The sequence below is a fragment of the Barbus barbus genome (genome assembly GCF_936440315.1).
Source record: "Barbus barbus genome assembly, chromosome: 37".
In the NCBI taxonomy this organism is placed as follows: Eukaryota; Metazoa; Chordata; class Actinopteri; order Cypriniformes; family Cyprinidae; genus Barbus; species Barbus barbus.
The window spans coordinates 20,731,553-20,752,209 of record NC_136715.1 but is presented as its reverse complement, the minus strand read 5'-3'; the positions used below and the strand labels follow the sequence as shown (position 1 = coordinate 20,752,209).

Sequence of the window (20,657 nt, the reverse complement as noted above, 5' to 3'; positions counted from 1 at the left end):
GAAAACAGTTAACATTTTTGTGGAAGCTGTGATACATTTTATTTTACAGGATTCTTTGAATAGAACAGCCTTTATTTGAAATAGATATCAGCTTGCAGCGTCTGTATTTAGTTTCTCTTGGTTGAGGTACAGTAACTCTGGATCTGCAGCACTTTTTCTTTCATTTGTGCTTTCTTTCTTTCATCTACAGGAAAACCTGTGTGTTTCTGAACCACGTTTGTTCATCAGGTTTTCATCTTGGCCATGATCCACATGAGGAATGCGAACTGCGTGCTATAAGCTTGTGAAGATTGATAGTCTTTTCTTTCTCTGTATCCCATTTCTCCATGCATTCAAAGAGGTCTTAAATAGGCTAGGTCATTTAAAAAAATGAAAATTAGCTGAAAATGTGTTCACCCTCAGGCCAGTCAAGATCTTGAGGAGTTTGTTTCTTCATCAGATTTGGAGAAATGTAGCATTCCATCACTCGCTCAGCAATGCAGTCAATGGGTGCCGTCAGAATAAGAGTCCAAACAGCTGATAAAAACATCACAATAATCCACAAGTAATCCACACCACTCCAGTCCATGAATAAATGTCTTGTGAAGACAAAAGCTGCGCTTATAAGAAACATTAAGATGTTTTTAACTTCACATGAGCCGTCTATCCAGAATAACACTAAGTGGTCTCATCATTATCAGGAGAGAAATCTGCACCGATCGAGCACCGTTTACAAGCTAAAACGGCTCAAAATGTGGCAGGATTGTAATCTGAGAGACTTTCACTGGAGGAAGCGTTATTATGGATTATGGACTCATATTTATACGGAAGCAACATTTTGTTAAAAGCATCTTGATGGATTTGTTTCTTGCAAACATGCAGCTTTTGTCTCGACGTTAACTGATGGACTGGAGTGGTTTATGAGCTCCGTGGTGTTTCTTTGACTTTTCTTTAACAGTACAGACAGACGCAGATGATTGAAGTTGACTCTCAGCCTCTCTGTCCTGTGATCGGTTTGGTTTGAACACAACTGAATCAGTTAGGGACTGTTGTGAGGACATGAAGTGTCTAAGTGTGTCATTACACAGAACAGGTTTGTGTTCGTCTCATCTAATGAAACGTTTTTGTTCACGGTTCCTCTTGTCGTGTCCTGCGGCGCAGGTGTGGCTCAGCAGTGTGTGATTGGAGCAGGAAACCCCTATTGAATTACCAGCAGGCATAACTTTACAACACAAACACACACTGATGTTCTCCAAAAACAACTCGCGTCTCTAAGGAACTACCATCATTTGTCAGATCCCTTTTTTTATTTTTTATCTACAATAGTATTTCATTTGCAAGGCAGCATTGTGTTAAACAGCACAAGTATTTTATGAGTAAAAATAAGAGAATGAATAAAAAGTATCATTAAAAAAAAAATTGTAAATTAAATCAGATTTTTTTTTTTTTTCATAAAATCATTATTAAATTTGTTTAAACAGTAGTACAAAATGAGTTAGGGGTGTTTTTTTTTTTTTTTTTTTTTTTTTTTTTAAGTTTTAATTTGTTTTTGTAAATGAGTTCAATCGGAGTTCAACCGATTCAAAACTTTGTGTCATAAATCAGTTAAATGTCTAAAATATCTATTACATTTTTTTTTTTTTTTTTGATTATTTATTTTTCAGTTTTAGAATACTATAATTTATTTGGTCAGAAATCAGAGCAAGTGCACACGGATTATATTAATTATTCAGTTCATTTATTTAGCACATTGTAATTTATTTGGTTTAGATCAGAGCAAATGCACGTATGGATTATACGGTTTTAATATTTCAGTTTATTTAGTATACTTTATTTGGTTATTATGAGATTGTGTGTTATAAGATTTTATTTATTTCAAACCAATAGAACAAACAGAACAATAACCACAGATACATTCCACAAATACATTTCTACATAAACCACAGCTCAATTTAATAAAAAAAAAAAAAATAGATATATAGATGGAGAGAGATATAGATGGGTGTATATATATATATATATATATATATATATATATATATATATATATATGAAATACATATTATATGTATTTGGTTCAAGTTGACTTGCCAAGGTTTTGCAAAAATGTATGTGAAATCCTGGGACCTATTAAAAAAAAAAAAAAATCCATGTCTCATAAAACATTAATTTTCCCTTTTGACCAGAAGGTAATGTAATTTATTGATATTTTATGTTGTATATCTTTTAATTTATTAATTAATTTTATTTTTTATTTTTTATAGCTTTCTCGCCCAGCCCTTGTTAGCATAGCCTCCTCTGGTGTATAAGTGTGAGTGTTTGGCGATAAGCGGTGGATTGTGTGTAGACCGGTCCTGCCTCCGTGCTTCCTTTAGTGTTGTTGTGTTTCGTTTGCTTTGTCTCCATGGAGACCAACACAAGCATTCAACTCTTCCTTAATCATTTGTCTTGAGTATACAGGCGGATGTTGGTCAAAGCATGACTACTACTTTCATTTTACTCCTTACGAGACGGTCACCTGCTGCTTTTGTTTTAATATTACTTGTGCTTTAGTTTCACTGATACTTATGACTGATGTCAGCCTGACAGGCACTCGAATAATGCGATACTTGGCCTGGTGAGTCTCATGAGAACATGTCTGGGGCATTTCATGGCAAAATTAAAGAGGGAGGCCTTTGAAGCCCAAGGATCATCAACAACAACAATTTTGTTTGCATTTTGACCATTATTTTGATGACAGCATTTTTTCCAAAATTATCCATACATTTCCCATGTTTTCAGGTTTTTAAACGATTACTGCAATCGTTTTATTCAGAACAGCACACATTTAGTTTAATGCATCTATGAAATTACAATGCTTTACTGTTTTGTTTTATTTTATTAAAAAGTCAAATATAGTAAATGACATAAGTAAAATCTATTTATTTTAGATATTATTTTTATTTTACTTTATTTTATTATTTTATTCTAAATGTATTTACTTCTCATTTAAAGCATGTTTTTCTGAATTACCAATGCAAAAAAATGCTCCTAAAAATAGGCTTTGTTTGTGTTAATGCAAAAAATTTTTTCCAGGTTTTAATTTGTGGTGTAACGTTGTGTGGACAGGTTTTGTGCGATTCATCCTCCCCTCAGATCTACTTCAAACTGATTTTCTGACTTTCTGGAGCGTTTTCCCTTTCCCAAGCCTCTCATAATGTTGAGTTTGAGTTGTTGTGGGATCAGAGATGTAATGTGGATCTGTATGACGGTGGTACGGGTGGAGTCTTGGCGTTACTCCGCTCGCCTCAAACGCATTTCCAGATGGGCCGCTGTCAGACGGCCAGGCTTAACTTTGACAGCTTCAACTCATCTCACTTCTTTTGAAAAATCTCAATGAACCATAAATCTCCCTGTGCTCTTTGTTGAATCTGATCATCCAGGCTTAAATTCATATATGCTGGTGGAAAATAATTTAGGGCTTTTCCAAGACATGTCCTTTATCTTTCTGAATGCTGGCCTGCAGGAAGACCTCGACTAACGAGGTCCCTCGGGTTGATATGTCTTGTTTTAACTGTTGATAAGTGACTGGAAAAGACCTTGGGTTTCGCTTCTGTCCATATTTATAGCGAGATCAGTGGGTTTGTGGGTGAAGCTGTGTGTCTCTGGTGTAATGGTTGGTTGAGTTCAGGCGACCCACCCTGAGGAAATCTGCTGCCTCTTTTTCTCACCTAATCTCATGAAAGCAGAGCCACGGGAGACTCGCCAGCCCGGAGAAGCAATGAAATAATGGAACAATGATTTACAGAAGGTTACAACTGTGCAAAACGGTTTCTAACCTCTCTTTCTCATTTCATATGGTGTGCCGCAGGGTTACGTCCTCACCCTCTTAAGTTTGTCAGTCAGGATGAGGAAGACTACTCTATTTTCTTGTTTTAATTGTTTCGCATGGTCACATTCCAGCCCACAAATCAACAGGACATCATAACATTATTTTCATAACAATTATGCACACTGTCTTTTGCAGTACCCATTGTTTTATGATTATAATTAGATTCATTTTAAGTGTTTAACTATAAATCATTGTACACATTTTTTAATGTATTTTAATTATTATAGCATTATTCATTAGTGTAATGCATAAAATGTAAAAAATGTATAAGATATTAAAATAAAAAGTTTCTAATGATAAAAATGATTTTAATAATAATGGCTTTTAAGATTCAGCTCATGTGACTTGCATAAATTAAAACTCTTTCTAACCTTTCTGTCTGTCAACGTTTATATCAGATAAAGAGCAGTATAAATTGTAATGGCATGACTCGAGGTGTTTATGGCCTGATATGAATGCGGCCGTTTGATTAAACGGTTAATTTGATCCTCCGTGCAGAGAATCTGATTTGCTCTTGAGGATCACGTCATGTTTGGTGACTGTGGCTCCAGCTGCTCACATCATGCTCCTTCACTTTCCTAAGTGTTTGTTGATTTTCTCCAGGCCGGTTCCCAAGGAGATCTCAATAATAAAGCTCAGGACATTTCTAACCTTTTGCTAAGTCAGTCTTGACCCATGCTGATTCTTCAAACTTTGCAAATGCATTCAAGAGGAATTGGAGCAGGATTGCTCCTTGTTGCTTGTTCTGAAGCATTGCTGAACGGGCCTTTATTACAGGGTCATGTAGTATTTTGTATGTGATCCTCTCTATATTGTCTGTATGTGGTCAGGGACAGTCTGTTATCTTGGCAAAATCACTTTGAGTCTTTATGGTTTGTACTATATACTTTCGTAATCAATATAAAGACAACTTATATAAAGTTGTAAAATATTAAAAATATATTTAATTTAAATAAAAAATATACTTATTAATTTTCAATTTATTTATTTTACAAATGTATATTTAAATTTTTTGTATCTTTACGATTTGTACCGTTTTAAATGCTTTTTATTAGAATTTTACAAATTTATATTCACCTGTGCTTATTTCTCTTGGTATATTTGCTTTCTCTTCTGCGTATGTGCTCTATTGATTTTACCAAAACTGAAATTTATCTTTCTCAGTAATTTGTCTTTCTATTTTGGTCTGATGTGCTCTAGATCTTCTCAGTTTGTTCTAGTTCTGTAAATGCATGTTTGCTCTGATAGTACTGACTCATGTCAGGGCGTATTGTGCCAATGATCGGTTGTGTATTCTCATAATTGGATTATGTCAGTGTTTGGACGGCATTTTGGACACCTTTTGTAATCAGGCTTTTTAGCCATCTGTTTGGATTTATCCTCATTGGATTCATCCGGTTGGAATGAGTGTTTCTGAGACTAATGGAATTGAAGGATCAACTAACAAATTGTCAAATGTTCCAAGCACTGTGCTCAAGAGTTTTGATGTGAGCATCTCAGATTTCCTGTCATGTAGGAAATGCTTGTAGTATTATTCTGCATGTGTCCTTCCAAGCTTATTCAGGCTGGATTTTTCTTGGGACTTCCCTGTGTTTTATTGCTTCTCCTCAAATGACCTCCTAAAACAATGGCTGGCCCAGATGACCTTCGGCTCGCTCGTGCTGCTTTTTGGTTTCCTTTTTGGAGGGAAACAAACTGACAGTCTATTGGGTCATTTACATGTGTTTGTTTATTTAATAGATATTTAATTAAAATATATATATTAATTTATTTTTATACATGGTAAAATTCTAAATATGTATTGAATAAAATATGTAAATAAATGGATCATTTATTAAAATGAGCATGTATGCAGATAGATAGATAGATAGATAGATAGAATAAGGATTATGTCTCATACCTGGCAGAGATGTGAACGGTTATGTTTCCTTAAACTAGTTTGTCATGCATTCCTTTATTTCAACACATTTACAGGTAAATCCTAGTATTTTAAACTTGCGATTCATCGAGATTAATCAGTCCAGGACTGTTTATTCTATTTTTTTTTTTTTTTTTTTTTTATATAATCGATTGACAGCACTTTATATATATCTCTCTCAAACATAAATATATATACTTTTTTGTTTTATATATATGTAATAGTAATATCTTTATTATATATTAACTATACAATGAATGTGAATATTTATACAAATATTATGCATCCTTTTAAAAACATTTAAAGAATGTGAATATTTCATAATTCATGTTTTAATAATTAATTGAATGCATATACCCAAACAAATAAGTTCTTAAAATATTATGTTGATATCATAATTTGCTCTGTAACCTAGTCAAAGCTGTCACTCAACGTCACAGTTTCAGTCTAGCATGAACTGCATACAGTGTTTGCATTCTTTTGTGTTTTTAGCAACTTTTCAAATCTTGCTGCGGTTCATCTATAATTCATGACTGGTTTGATGCAGCTCCTGCTGTCATGGTAACCCTCTTTCTGCTGTTCTCTGAAAGCGCTCAGTCGGCGGCCGTGTTTATTGTTGTATTGTTGGGCCGTCCGGTGGTGAAGGGGCTCCTCATGGAAAGCCCATTTAAACGGGAGCCTCGTGAAGGCGTGACGGGACGGGGGTCAGTGCTAATGAATTATGCTCAGTCCAGAAATGAGCTCGTTTCCAGCTTCTCATACGCTGCCAGAAAATTCCTCCGTCTGCCTCCTGGTACCAGCGGCGGCGGCGCACTGATCCGGTCACTGGGTCAATCCGCACTATACAGACTAATGGAAATGTTGAGGGGTCAAACTTATTTCTATTTCTCATTTATTCTATGCACCGAAAAAAAATATGATATTTGATATTTGGTTTTTTTTTTTTTTTTTTTTTTTTTTTTTAAGGTAAGTGGTTTCAAGCAATTTATTTTAGTTACATTTTAAATAAACACATTTAGTTGAAAGCTAGTCAGCTAAATGTGTTTAATTAAATGTAGCTATAATAAATTGATTGCAATCACTTACCTTAATTTTTAGTAAGTAAATTAGTCAATTCAATTAAACTGTTTTTATTTTTGTCTGAGTGTTCTAACAGTTTCATACAAATATATATTAAAATAAATCTACATTTGAAATACTGATATTTAAATTTTTCAATTAAATTAAAATGTGAAAATTAAGTGTACATTTTTTATTTGATATTTTATATGAATTTCACATTGATTTGAGATTTTAATGAACTTGTGTAAATCTTAAAAATGACATTTTTAATGTCTATTTATTTGATATTATGATTTTATTAAAGTATTTTATTGATCATTACATATTTTAATATTTGTTTTAAATACGTAAACAAAGTATAAATATAAAAAGTAAATGTGAATTTATTTTGAAATTTTATATTTATGAATTTGACCAAAAAATAAATAAATACATGTATATAATTTTTTTTTTTCAGTGATAGTCAATAATTGATCATCATTGATTGATTTTAATAATACATTAATGATAAGTATTTATTTTTTGTAATATGTAATACTAAATGTTTATTTAGTTTAAAATAAAAACAAAGAAACCTCAATGTTCAAGCTGCATTAGTGTTGTTTCGTGTCAGAATAGCTCTTTATCTTTGGCTGTGTGCTAAAGTTCAGCTCCACTCCTGAAGTTTGCAGTAGATGACTGATAGTGTGAACACTGAGGGAGCGTTCATTTGGTTGGATGAACAGATTTGGCTCGTCATGACCGCATGATGATTTCTGCAATGTTAACAATCACTAACAGCTGCGATTTCCTCTCGCAAACATGTGCTTTGTCTGAAATGAACTCATTTGATGTGTGATAAATGCTGCTTTATCTTCTGAGTGCTCGTAACTGAGAACAAATCTTCATCGTAATTGTTTGTTTTCTTCAGGATCAACTGTAAAAGATGATGCGATTACTTTAATAACATTTCATTACCTGTGATTATAAGATCAGTTCTCAGGGATGGGTTTGTAGTCAATCATGTTCCTGACGGGTGTAATGTTCATCGATTTGTGTATTCAGTGAAGCAAGGAGCCTCACAAGTCTCGTTCTTTATCTATCGAGTCATTTAACACGATACTCCACCCCATTTATCTATTTTTTTTTTAGTCTAGTCAGTGTTTGCTGTGGTTCATTATATACACTTATACAAGCTGTGCATTGTTCCTGTCACTTTTACAATTCTGCTGCATTTATATCATTAGTGCTGTTTTCTAAAGCCAACATTTTATATTTATAAATAAACTGTTAATATATACATTTCAGTTTATTTGTCAATTTTTATTAATTTTAGAAATGTTGATATTACACATTTTAGGTTCACTTATTTTTAACCAATCAAACAAGAAACCGACTAAATATATAAACATTTTAAATGGTCTTATTTCTATTTTCTATTTATATATTCATTCATTCAGTCATAAAAAATCTACTTTTTTATTAATTTTAATAATCGTTCTAGAAAATAATAAATCATGTGTAAATTTAAAATTAATCATTTTTATTTAATTACTTATTTGCTTGCTTATTCACTATTCACATTCAGCTCTTCATTACATGTTTGCTTTTGCTTATTCACATTGACTTGTTTTTATTTATTTTTATTTCATTGCGTACTCTTTATTTATTGTAATGAATTGTATTTTTTGTATTTGTATGTTTGTATCATTTTTATTATGCATTTTTTTGACTAATTTGCTTGCTTGTCTTATGTTCATCTTTTGCTTCATTTTTATTATTTATGCATTTATAATTTATTTTACTTGTATTTTAATTTGTTTGTAATTCTTATTTCTGTTATTTATTTCAGTACTTTCAGTGGGGTTGTTGTTGTTGTTGTTGTTGTTGTTATTTATTATTATTATTATTATTATTATTATTATTATCATTGTCATCACTCAATCTTTATTTAATGTCCCCCAACAGACAGCAAAGCGATTGTGGACGGGAACCTGAAGTTGATCCTGGGTCTGGTATGGACCCTCATCCTCCATTACTCCATCTCTATGCCCGTCTGGGAGGATGAAGATGATGATGAAGCAAAGAAACAGACGCCCAAGCAGAGACTGCTCGGCTGGATCCAGAACAAAGTGCCTGACCTCCCTATCACTAACTTCAGTCAGGACTGGAGGAACGGCCGAGCGCTGGGCGCTCTGGTGGACAGCTGCGCTCCAGGTGAGCAGAAGCTGAGCAGAGCGTTTCGTTCCTGCCAGCTGTCAGCTGTTGTTGTCGTGTTTATTGGACAGCTGTGTGTGTTTGTTGTGTATTTGTACTGATACGGTGGATCGTAAAACATAGCTGTGAATGAGTCCAGAACTGTGTGCAAAGCACTTCTGTCGTGGTACAACATTAATAGTTCCTAACTTTGCAATTCAGTTTGCTGAGAAGAACTTTTTTAGTGCATGTTTTTGCATTTTATGATCATTGGACAATTCTAGAAAAACTGTTGTCATGCTTTGCACTTCATTAATAATGCATTTAATTTTCGGTTTTTAGTCTTTTAATCTATGCTGTGTTCAGTTTATTATTGATTTCTTTAGGTTTATTTGTTGTTTTTAATTTTTTTTGTTTATTTTATTCATAATTTATTCTGTATTTAAATGTTTGCTTGTTTATTTTATTTATTATTTGTATAGCGTATAAAGTCTATTTATACATTTATTAGTGCATTCATTTATGTAGTGATAATTGTATAAATTTTATTTTTTGTACATTTATAATATAATTTGATGCATTAATAATTGATTTAATTATGATTTATTAATTTCAGTACTTGTTTAGTAGTTTTATCATCTAATTTTATAAATATTTAAACAATACATTTTAAATAATATTTTATCATGTATAACGTCCATATATCGTGTAATTTTATTAATATATTTATATATTAAGTGTATTAATTTTATTCTTTAAATGTTTTTGGTTCTTTGGACATTTTATAATATTAATTAAATTAATAATAATAATGTTAATTTTTTATTAATTTTGGTACTTAATTGTTTGGTTATTATTAATATATAGCTTTCATTTAAATTTTAACAGCTTGTGAATCAGGATTCACATCCAGTAATTGCAATAATCTTTGTGGTTTTGTTTCTTTTGATATGAAACGATATCTGGGCTATCAGATTGTCAATGTTTTAATGAGATTTAAGCAATAGATGTGTTTGACACTCTATAATGTGACATGACGGATCGCTGTAGTGCCTCAGTTCAAGCGACAATGCAAAACGTACACATTTTTTGTAATATTTAGTTTTTCTTATATACACCTTCTTGAGTATTAATTAATAATAATTAATAAAATCACATAAATTTAGATAAATTTAGCAACCTGTCTAACTTTTCGTCTTGTGGTGTGTTTGTTTTTCAGGCCTGTGTCCTGACTGGGAGATCTGGGATGGGGAGAAGCCGGTGGAAAATGCCACGGAGGCCATGCAGCTCGCCGATGATTGGCTGGGAATCCCACAGGTGAGCTGGCGACCTTTTGACCTCTAGTCCATCAGGATGAGATTTCAACAGTGCAGAGGCGTCACAAATCTGTTAAGAGATACTTGTTTGACTGGTCCACATGTTCCTTCCGCTTCATTCATGCTAACAGATCAATATGAAGCTCAGATAAGAATAAGACACCCCCCCCCCCCCCCCATCCCCCCCCACACACACCCATCAGTATCAGCCGCACTGTTTGCCACGAGTTAATATGATACTCGGCACACCTCAATCACACCTCAGCAAACAAACGGCTGCTTCACTCATCACCAGCCTTGTCTTGTTCTCGTGTTTGAGTTTTGTGACCTCAGTTCAGTAGGTTTTTAATTTACTGTAATATTCTGGTTTAGTTAACACTAAAATACTTTGTTGCATTTCTGAATATTCTTCCTTTTGAATTAATTGTGCAATTTCTGAAATTGCATAAATGTCAGGATTCTAATGTTTGAATCTGGGTTATTATAGATAAATACAATTATTTAAAAAAAATAATAATTTGAAATAAAATAAACTGTAACTAAAATAAAAAATTTTAAATTAAAAGAACTAATTTTATTTCAGCTAGTTGACTAAAACTAAAGCCATAATTCAGTTGCAGGAAATAAAATGTTAAGTGAAATAAAATTAAATATAAAAAAATATGTATTTATTTTTGCTAAGGCACCAGATTTTATCAGTGATACTAAAATAACATTGGTTTGGATGAACGGATAGTCCAGCCAGAGACTTCAAGCCAAATGTTGTCAGAAATAAATTTGCTGCACATTAAATCAGGTGACTATTTTTTGCACACTACTTATACGTTATGTCTGTGTTTGCAGGTGATTGCTCCAGAGGAGATCATTGACCCCAGTGTGGACGAGCAGTCAGTCATGACGTATCTGTCTCAGTTCCCCAAAGCCAAACTGAAGCCCGGAGCTCCTCTCAAACCCAAACTCAACCCGAAGAAGGCGCGCGCGTATGGCCCAGGTGAACCAGTTTGTCACCTTACAAACTTGCACTAGTGTTATTGTATACATAGAAACGTCCAGCGTTATCTTCAAACTAAGAGATCTGTCTGAGTGGCCACACAAATACAGATTGCTATCATACCAGAGTTTTAGGATATTGTAATTCTCATGAACCCTGTCAGATTTTCAGTATCGTCAGGAGAAAATGGAGCGTTTCAGTCAGATTTTCTCAGATCGTTAATTCGGCGTGATGGGATTAAGATAACCGGTTTCCTCTGCTGTGATCTGATGTCTCATACTCTCTTTTGTGCTTGAGTTTGGTCATGTTCACTACTGCTCACCAAGTCTGTATTTATTTGATCAAAACGGAAGGAAATAATAATAATATTACAATTTAAAATAACTTTTTTTTCTGTTGTAATATGATTTGACACACAATTTATTTCTGTGATCAAAGCTGGAGTCTCAGCATCTTTACTCCAGTCACATGATCCTTCAGAAATAATTCTAATATGCTGATTTGCTGCTTAAATATTATTGGTTATTGTTATCGTTTTTGCTGATTAATGCTTTTATGACAATCTGGGTTATTTGTATAGAAAGGTCAAAAGAACAGAAAATTGAAATCTTTTGTATCATTATAAATGCCTTTACTGTCAATTTTGATAAATTGAATGTGTCCTAAACAAGTATTATTATTTATTAGTATTATTTTTAATTCTACCTTAATTGTTTAAAGTATTGTAGCACAGTTTTCACAAAAATATAAAGCAGCACTTCTGTTTTCAACACTGATAATATCATAAATGTTTCTTGAGCAGTAAATCAGCATATTAGAATGATTTCTGAAGGATCATGTGACACTGAAGACTGGAGTAATGATGCTGAAAATACAGCTTTGATCACAGAAATAAATTACATTTTGAAATATATTACAACAAGAAACTGTTATTTTTAATTGTAATGATATTTCATAATTTTTTACCATATTTATGATTAAATGTAGCCTTATTGACTTATTTCAACAACACTTAAATAAAACAATAAATAATCGTAATTATTTTAAACTTTTGACCTGTAGTGTAAGTTAGTACCGTGTGAATACAGCAGCTCCTGTTATGTTCAGGAATGATGGATGGAGTGCAAATGTGCTTCTTACCTGTTGTAAATTTGACTAAAGCTATAAAACTGGTGGCTAATGAGTTTAAGAGCTATGATTCTCACACCAGAGTTGACATCAACACATTTTCTGTGACCAGGTTTACTAAAGTGAACTACAAGGTTTTGGTTGCGGCGTCGGTGGTCTTGGGAAATCTTCACTTCTGTTTTTGAACGAGCATATAATTTACGACAAATAATGAAAGTGTCACATTAGTGTTATTTTTCAATTAAGTGATTATGTCCTCTCTGAAAGCACTACAAATAAAGCAACTCATTTAAAACGCGACACAGTCACCCTTGTTTCCTAAATCACACATAGAGGACTGTAGTTTTCAGTGGCAAATTGAATCAGTGTTTGGAAATAACTTGTTTTATGAGCTCAGAGGGATCGTGTGTTTGTGGTTTGCCTCAAACTATAAACTAAAAGGAGTATTTTTAAACCATTACATTTGCAGGTTTGTCGACCACTGCGGTTTCCATCCAACATCTGACAATAACCTACTGTTTGTGTTTCTTCATATGCATAAATTATGTAACATTTGCTGTGCACAAGTAGAGGATTCATGAATCAAATCCACATCATAAATTCATGACCACTTTTTTTTCAATATATATTTTGTCCTACAGGCCTTCAGGGCTGAACGACTATAAATGGGAAAGATTTGAATTTAAATGCAAACAAAATGTAAAACATATTGAAAGTATTTTAATTAGTTTAGGTGTGTTATTTATTATCATTTAAATAAATTTATTTAAATAAATACAATATTTGATTATTTATTTAGAATTAATTTGCAATCAACCAGTGAGGAAGCTGGTATAAATCAGATAATAAAATATCCACCAATCACGATGCATACAGTAATAAAATAAAATCTCCAAATATGTGAATGAATAAAATGAAAATGCATTTATATTGATCCAAAACATATTTATAGACCTTTACGTAAATTTGCATGTACACATCGTTTACATTGTTTAAATTTAATAGCTTAAAATGATTTATAGAAAATATTTTTAATGAAGGTTCTGTATGTTTTAACGGTCATTCATGCAACACTTAAAAGGCCTTTTAAAGGCGTCCAAATTGATTTATTGCTTAGGTTTTTGGTGACTGAAGTTGTTGGTTTAGTGTTGCTGTTGTTTTTTGTGCATTTGTGAATCTGGTTTATATACTGTATGCTTATGTAATATATAGCAGACATCTAAACGTACATCAGTACAGTAAATGTATATTTCACTGAGTGTTTTGTGAGTCTGCTGGAGATGTTAATGGCGCAGTGTGAAGGAAATGCTGTAAATGCTATATTAGGACTGTTGAAGCATGTCATTTTTGTTTTAACAGCTGGCGCATCTGTTAAAGGCTGTAATTAGAACAGAAATCCGCTTCTCATTAGTTGTAATGAAGCTGTTTCCTGATTCACATGTTTTCCAGAGTAAAGTCCTGAATTGTTTTGTTTTGTTGTCAGGCATCGAGCCGATTGGGAACCGTGTGATGCGTCCAGCCGTGTTCACAGTGGACACCTTCAGCGCGGGTCAAGGTCAGGTCACCGTCTATGTTGAAGACCCAGAGGGCCGCAGAGAGGAGGTCAAACCTGCGCTCAATGAAGGCAAAAAAACCTACAGCGTGACGTACATCCCTCAGGTCATGGGATCACACAAGGTCTGCAGCAGTGCTTCTCAACTCGTTTGACTCAAAGGCCCCCTGTTATTAACAGTAGTATTCAAAGGCCCCATGCTTTTTCCGGTTCTGTGTGATTTACTTTTTTTCCCCTTACAATTTATTCACAGTAAAATGTTGACGAATAAACAATATACATGAAGAAAAGAATACTCCTATTCAGAAAGAACACATTAAGTTGATCAAAAGTGACAGTAAAGCCATTTATAAAATTACAGAAGATTTCAATTTCATAGAAATGCTGACCTTTCTATTTGTCAAACAAACCTAAAAAATGCATCACTGTTTCCACCAAAATATTTAGTGGAAGTTGAATGATTATTAATAATTGTTTCAATAAGTGTACCAATAATAATACATAATTATCATGGTAATGTATAATAATGTAAAGCATTATTTAAAATTATAATGTAGAAAATTGACTAGTTCAAAATAAGTGTGTGTGTGTGTGTATGTGTGTGAAAAAATATATAAAAAATGTAACATGTAAATATAAAAGTTAAATTACATATTTAATATGCTAATAAAAATTATTTTTTTAAAGATATCTACTATATTCTGTAAATTTACATTTTATAAATGTATATCAATGTAATATTTTTATTATAAATATAAAAATTTATTGTGAAAATTAAATTTTATTATTTAAAATTGTATTTCATATGACTTTTCCAGGTCTGAAAGTCTCACTTTTAAATATGTCCAGGTTTTTCTCGGCTGGGAATCCTTGTTCTGCAAAGAAATCAAGAACAGTTGTGGATGCATTAGAAGTTGTCATTTTCATTCTTTTTTTTTTTTGTATTACTTTAAATGATTTTACATCATTTTTAGGCCCCGTCTAGTTATGTTATATCCTAGTTGTTATACCTAGTATATATGTGTGTTTTTGGGTAAAAACAATCACGTTTATTATGTATAAACACAGAAGAACACTGAACGACTCTTTTTCCATGCATTATTTTGTGAAATATAGGCTCATGGTGTTTTATGTTCACTCCACAGGTCACTGTGCTTTTTGCTGGACAGCAAATCCCAAAGAGCCCGTTTGAGGTGAATGTGGACAAAGCCCAGGGAGATGCCACTAAAGTCACAGCTAAAGGACCCGGACTGGAGCCGCTGGGCAACATCGCCAACAAACCCACCTTCTTCGACATCTACACCGCAGGTCTGACTGTGCAAACTTGAATTTTAGTTCACTTTCCTGATGAAAACAAGCCTTGAAGCCACTGTACTCTCTGTGATGATCAGGTGCTGGAGTGGGTGATGTGACGGCCGTCATCAAAGACCCTCTGGGTAATAAAAACACTGTGGAGGCCATCATGGAAGACAAGGGCGAAAGCATCTTCCGTTGCACCTACAAACCCATGCAGGCCGGCCCTCACACCATCAACATTACATTCGGAGGCATCGCCATCCCTAAGAGCCCCTTCACCGTCAATATCGGCCCAGGTACTTCATGCAATTACATGCTGACATTACCCAGCATCCTTTTTCTGAGCTGAAAATTGCTTAAATGTGCCGTCGGTGGAAGGAAATGGAACAGTTTATTAGTACTTTCGGTAAACAACGCACTGTGCTCATAACTGTGAAGTGAATTAGCGCTGTGTTTTAAGGTCTCAGACGTGTGCATTGCCTCATGCGCTTGTAATTGCATGTAGTCATGAGATTCTGCAGGGCTTTTACACACGCTATAAAATGCATGTAAATGTAGCAGCAGTTCACCAGCGCGCTTGTTTGTGGTGTGTGTGATGCTACCTGCTTTGTTAAATGACCTGTCGCGCCATTATGGTCAGGCTTTATTGCCAGCCCTTTGTTTTAATTTGATTGCTTTTTTAGGTCACAGACACACACAGACACACACAGACACACATATACGTGTGTGTGTATGTATATATTTGATCTATATATATATATATATATATAGATAGATAGATAGATAGATAGATAGATAGATCAAATATACTTTATTATAAATATAAAGATTTGTAGTGAAATTACATTTGCATATTTATTTAATATGCAAAAATATTTTTTTTTTTATAGTGCATGTATTAGTTGTCTTTTTTTATGTCAATAGATATAGTTTTATTAATTTTTATTTGTATCAGTTTTATTAGTGCATCAAGTCACATTAAATGAAAAATTGTATTTATTTCAGTGCAGGTTTATTTTATTTTGAGCAACAAAAGTAACCCGTATAGTACCCCTGGTTGCTGCTGTAGTTTTTGTCTGTTCTCTGTGTGCTTTTGTTGTGGACTAGGGAATCTGTGCGTCACTGAACGTTTTAAACCTTGTAAAACACCAAATTCCTTTTCTCTGAAACAGCTTTTCCAAACGTGCAGCAATTCAGTTTAACAGAAGCTGACTTTAATTGATTTTCCCGTGTAGTTAAACGTTATCATGCTGCTGATTTCACAGGCTTGTTTTTACAATTTGTAGAATTTTACTGTTCAAAACCGAACTGCGAGAGCATTTACTCCAGTGATGAGGATTGCTCAAAACTGAGTTAAGTTAGAATTGGGCTCTTGATATTTCCTAATTCTAAAACTCTGCTATGAATAGAAATAGCAAAGGCTGGAAATAGAATGAAGTTATTAAAGTGCATTAAAGTAGATGCATATCCTCTGCAGCGTTTTTATGAAACCAAACGGTTCCTCCAAAGGTTAGTTCTCCTCTCCGGGTGTATTTTTAGAGTTTAGGGTTGATCATCATGCAGGGCAATAAGTGTATATTAGTGAGTCAGACGGGACGCTCGTGAATGAAGCTCTGTGTCTCGGTGGCACTCTGCTGTCCCGCTCCACCCTGACGGGCCCCGGCTCCCACATCTGAACCTAATGAGAGAGAGCAGACGGGGAAGACCTCATCCAGTCTCTCTCTCTCTCTCTCTGTCAGAGATGCTGTTACACTGAATGTGGGTTTTGGCTCACTCTCTGTGGACTCTGTTCTGGTGCTCTGGAAACATTACAGGACTCAGTAATGTACTGTATGATGATAGGGTAATAATGGAGTGTTTAATTGTACGTGTGCTCTTACGCAGGATTTTTCATTCAATTGCAGGCTGTGCAGACATTTGAGGGAAGGGTTTTGAAGGGTTTTGGATGATTGAAGCTCATTATACTGTGACATATTTTGAATTTGTGATTCTGATTGGCTGACAGATGTTGATTTTCTTTAATGACATTCTTCAATTATTATTTAGTTGCATATATAAAAACAATGTAAATAATATACTATACAAGTATAAAATAGTACATACAATTTAAAAGTGTATATACATACTAAAAGTATTTATTAAATATGCAAATAAATATTAATAATTTTATAGTATATATGCTGTATTATGTTTTATTTTAAATATATATAATTTTTTTTTTACAAATATAAAAAGATAAAATTGTATTTGCATATTCACATAAATATTTTTTGTGCTATATACTGTACTACAATTCATTAATGTATTTAAATATATATAATAATGTAATTTATTGCCAATATGAAAAGGAAAAATTAGATTTGCATATTTAATATGCTTATTTTTCTTTTGTATAGTATATGTACTATTCTGTATTCATATAACATACATTTATTATATAAATATATAATATAATATTTTTGTTATAAATATAATATTAAAATATTTATTTTCATATTTTATTTATTAATTATGCAAAAGTTTTATTCTTTCCTTTATGGTCCATGTACTGTATTCTCATATATATTTACTTATATAAAAACATAGTATGAATTAGAAATATAAAACTATTAGTAAAGTAGAAGTAATAATTTTAAATATGCAGATAATTTTATTCTTTGTTTTGTAGTATATGTACAATAGTCTATACGGATTATAAATATCTAAAATATTTTTATTATAAATGTATACACATTTATAGTAAAATGACATTTATTTGCATATTTATTTACTTAAATATGCAAAAATATTTTATAGGTTTAAAATCATGTTTTTGCTCATCTAATAAAACGTTTTATTGGAGTGTCCCACTTTTAATGCACACAGGCAACATTTTTTATGTAGTAAGCTCATTTAAGGACTGGTTTAGTAATATTTTACCAGATTTATCTTTTTTTTTTTTTTTTGCATTTTGTAAAATGATTTTTGTTTATTTTTATTGTATTTTTACTTTAAATTGTATTTTGTGTAACTCAGTTTTTCCCCATGAAGATGGGCCTCGGACATTAATGTATATACTGCTAGTACTTGCACATGGATAATTGTCATTAGTGTTCAGTAAATCAGCAGCTTGTGTGTGTTTGTGTGTTTCAGCGTCTGTTCCCGGAGCGTGTCGAGCCACCGGTCGAGGTCTGCAGCCCAGAGGGGTGAGAGTGCGTCAGGTGGCTGATTTTAAGGTGTACACCCATAATGCTGGCAGTGGAGAGCTGAAGGTCACCGTTAAAGGACCCAGTGAGTGAGCAAATAACACACCAGTTGATTCAATCAACACCCGATCATTCCCTCCTGTTACAGACACTCACTCGAGCACTTTACAAAACACTAAATTTTCCTCTTTTTGAGAAACTTCCCAATGTCTCCTCCTCTAGTAATCTTGAGTAATGAGTTGACATGGCACTTCTTCATGTTGATTGAGTATTTGGAGTGAGCAGGGACAGTTTCCCAGACTCTGGTGCTCAGATGAATTATCTACACGCATCAGTTTCCATCAGCAGGTCAAGCGTCAGCTCCACTGACTGTGATTTAATGACCTGACCGCTTCACTGACCCCACTGTGATTTACAGGACACAAGTTTATCTCGGTGGAATCAGAGCAAACCCGCTCCTGCTGTTCGTCTTCATAATCTTCAGATTAATAGGAAAGAAAATGCATTGTGGGAAAATGCTTTTTTTTAATTTTACGTTTTATCCCTGATGTTCTTCTCTAATGGTTTGTGATTTGAATAGTTGGAAGTTTCTCATGTTTTCATATCTTGCAGAAGGTCTAGAGGAGCCTGTGAAACAGAAGGACGCTTCAGACGGCGTTTACTCGTATGAATACTATCCACACACACCTGGCAAATACAGCGTCAGCATCACCTGGGCCGGGCAGCACATTCCCAAGAGGTACCAATCACACCTCTAAAACTCATGCTGCTTTTACCTTCAAAGCCAGAGCCACTTCACATATGTCTCCATTGTGCTCAAGGATATCTGATCGAATTCTGTTGTTTTAGTGCTATCATAACGTATGGGTTGAAACATTATTTATTTGTTACATATAATAATGTTTAATGAAATTAAAAAAATTATTGTCATTTTTTTATTTTATTTATTAAATCTGCATATCTTAAAGTGAATGCTACATATTTCACAGAAAAATTTTTTTTTTGCATTGCATTAAAGGATTTTATTTTTAGAATTATTATTCTCAATACATTCTCATTATGGTCATTTATTTTTATTGGAATTTTTTTTTTTTTTAAATTTAATCTGCATAGATTAAATAGGGTACTCCACATTGCCATGATTTAAATAATATTTAATAGAACTATATAATACTTACTACTCTCCAACAGGTTCTCATTATTGTAATTTTTTTTATTTATAAATCTGCATAGCTAAGATTGACAATTCAAAAATATTAACAATTTGCGTCACATTAATTCTAAAGAAAATGCTTAATTTTTACGGAAATATCACATTTTCTTCATCGTTAAATGCATAAGATCATAAAATAGGCTTAGTTTATATAATGTAATATTTTTTTTTCCTTCTGATTTTGGAGTGATTTCTGCAGTTGTAGTGTTTGTTGTAGTGCTACCAGTGCCGTTGTACAGGTGGAAACAGATCGCCTCCAGATGTTCTCGGTGTCTCGTTGCATCAGTGTTATTCAGATCTGCCAACCGGACAAATCTGATCATGATTGTTTGGCTATGAAGGCATAGGCATATATAAACACATGAGGCTTGGAGTAAATGTGTGTGTTTGGTCTAAATCAGAACAGACTGTGTTATAGAAGATCTGTGGATGTGCTGTGATTCAAATCAAGACCGGATTTACTGTGTTCAAATTGTGCCATTAAGGATCATCGGGGAATTTGTCTGATTGCTAATGGCTTGTGTGTACATGTGAAAGGGTTTAATGTCGAGTATGGTGCAAGACTGTCTGTATGACAGGGTATATACTACATGACCGTCCATTTGTAAAATATTTAATTCACTGGATTATGGAGAAAATTAAATTTAAAGTAAGTGTGGAACATGTTGTTATTGTTAACTTTTAAAATCTTTGTTAATTGGAAGAATGCTGAATTAAAATATGTATATAAAAGTATATATAATTAATAAATATTAGATGGGAAACCAACTTAAAACAAGAAATAAAAATAAATTAAAGCTAAATATAAATATTTACAAAATAATTGAGGTACTTTTAAAGAGTATCAATGAAGAACTTAAACTGAAATAAAATAAGTTTAGGTTGAGTAACAAAATTACTAAAACTGAAGTAAATATAAATTAGAAATATTAAACAGAAAATTAAAAAATAATAAAATGAAAACTAAGTTT

The 20,657-nt window shown here is 33.0% G+C and overlaps 1 protein-coding gene across 2 annotated transcripts in view; it reads left to right on the top strand.

Moving 5' to 3' along the window:
* flnba (filamin B a) overlaps positions 1-20,657 on the top strand; it is a 90,185-nt gene that overhangs the window by 28,832 nt on the left and 40,696 nt on the right. For both annotated transcript variants that reach the window (XM_079396719.1, XM_079396718.1), the window contains exons 2-9: positions 8,778-9,026; positions 10,225-10,322; positions 11,165-11,312; positions 13,924-14,117; positions 15,138-15,300; positions 15,384-15,584; positions 18,421-18,558; positions 19,086-19,212. In XM_079396719.1, coding sequence (XP_079252845.1) covers positions 8,778-9,026; positions 10,225-10,322; positions 11,165-11,312; positions 13,924-14,117; positions 15,138-15,300; positions 15,384-15,584; positions 18,421-18,558; positions 19,086-19,212 — 1,318 coding nt within the window. The remainder of the gene's footprint in view (positions 1-8,777; positions 9,027-10,224; positions 10,323-11,164; positions 11,313-13,923; positions 14,118-15,137; positions 15,301-15,383; positions 15,585-18,420; positions 18,559-19,085; positions 19,213-20,657) is intronic.